At 58.4% G+C, this 1425-nt stretch overlaps 1 protein-coding gene across 1 annotated transcript; it reads left to right on the top strand.

Moving 5' to 3' along the window:
• Positions 1–431: 431 nt before the first annotated feature.
• Positions 432–1294, top strand: Pmar_PMAR024935 (conserved hypothetical protein; the record flags this gene model as incomplete). The annotated part of the gene is made up of 1 exon (XM_002780793.1): positions 432–1294. A coding segment is annotated over one exon (863 nt), but the record flags the coding sequence as incomplete, so codon positions are not given.
• Between the last annotated feature and the right edge of the window lie 131 nt (positions 1295–1425).

Below are 1425 nucleotides of genomic sequence, written 5' to 3' on the forward strand. Positions count from 1 at the left end.
CTTGGTGGCTGCCAGAGACCTCTGCACCGTTAAGGTGCGAAGCTCGTCTAGTACTATCATCGTAGGTTCTCTCTACCTTCATCCCACTGACCTGCCAAGACGAGAGTTGGCCCTTCAGCAACTGGAGGATGCCCTCTCCGCCCATAGACTGGCAGGGATGCTTTTAGGAGCGGACTGCAATGGAGCCTCAGATCTCTGGGGTTCCTTGCTTCCGGACAACCTACAGGCCCTGAACCACATCGGCTCCAGCTGGCAACGAGGGGAAGAGTTCCAAACGTGCTGCCAGCAACACCGAGGGACCATCATCAACCGGCCAGACTTATTCCCGGCCCCCACCTTCGTGGGTGGAAACGGCTCATCGCACATTGACGTAACGGTCGTCTTCGGCAGAGTTCCCTCACATGAGTGGAGACTCTCTGAGGAATTCTCAGGTAGTGACCATAAGATAATTCGGGTGACCTTGCAGGACACCAAGCACGAGTATCCCAAGCGACCACAGCTGCGACTCACCAATTTTGAGAAGGTTCGAGAAGCAGCACCAGCCATACCCGACAACTCCCCCGCCGCGGCCATTTCAGCAGGTCTCTCAGATGCTGTTGCTGCCAACACCCCCGCTATGGAGGGTCGCGACTCCCCTTCGTGGTGGAGCCGCAAGCTCACGAAGCTGAAACAGAGCCTTAACAAGGCGACCAAGAAGTGGAACAAGGCGAAGAGGGATGGCAACCTCCTCGGAACCGAGCACTGGAAAGAAGAGCTGACTGAGAGAAGGAGACTCTTCAGGTTAGAAGCCCGAGCAGCCAAGAAGAGGGCAAGGGACCGCTTCTATGCGTCCCTCCAAGACTTCTCCAAGTGTATCCGGCCACCGACGGGTAAGTCAGCGGCAGCGATACTGAATGGCGACCCAAGCACCAACCAAGCAGCCCATCTGCTAGAGAAGCTATTCCCTCGGGACCCTAGGCGGTCCCAGGGGATGGCCCAGGTTCGCGTCGGTGTAGGCTCGGCAGATCGCATCCCAGCAGTAACCGAACAGGAGGTCTTGGAAGCCATCGGCCGTCTGAAGATCTCTGCCCCTGGGAGCGACGGCGTCAATGCTGAAGTTTTGAAGAAGACGGCGCCTGAGCTGGCGGCCAAATGGGCCACGGCCTTCACTGACATCCTTAGATCCGGCGAGTTCCCTGCCGAATGGAAGGAGGGCAAATGCATTGCCCTGGCCAAGCCCGGCCGCGACATCTTCCAGCCCTCGGGCTGGCGCCCAATAGTTCTCCTTAGGTGTGCCTCGAAGCTCTTAGAATCCGTGATAGCCGAAAGGCTTATCCACGGCCTAGGGGAGAAGTTCCGAGTGCCAGAGATTCATGGCTTCTGCCGGGGCCGAAGCTGCGACACTGCGCTGAGGAGATCATCGACGCCTACCGAGCTGGCTGCGGG

This window comes from Perkinsus marinus (genome assembly GCF_000006405.1).
Source record: "Perkinsus marinus ATCC 50983 genomic scaffold scf_1104296944070, whole genome shotgun sequence".
Taxonomy (NCBI): Eukaryota; Perkinsozoa; order Perkinsida; family Perkinsidae; genus Perkinsus; species Perkinsus marinus.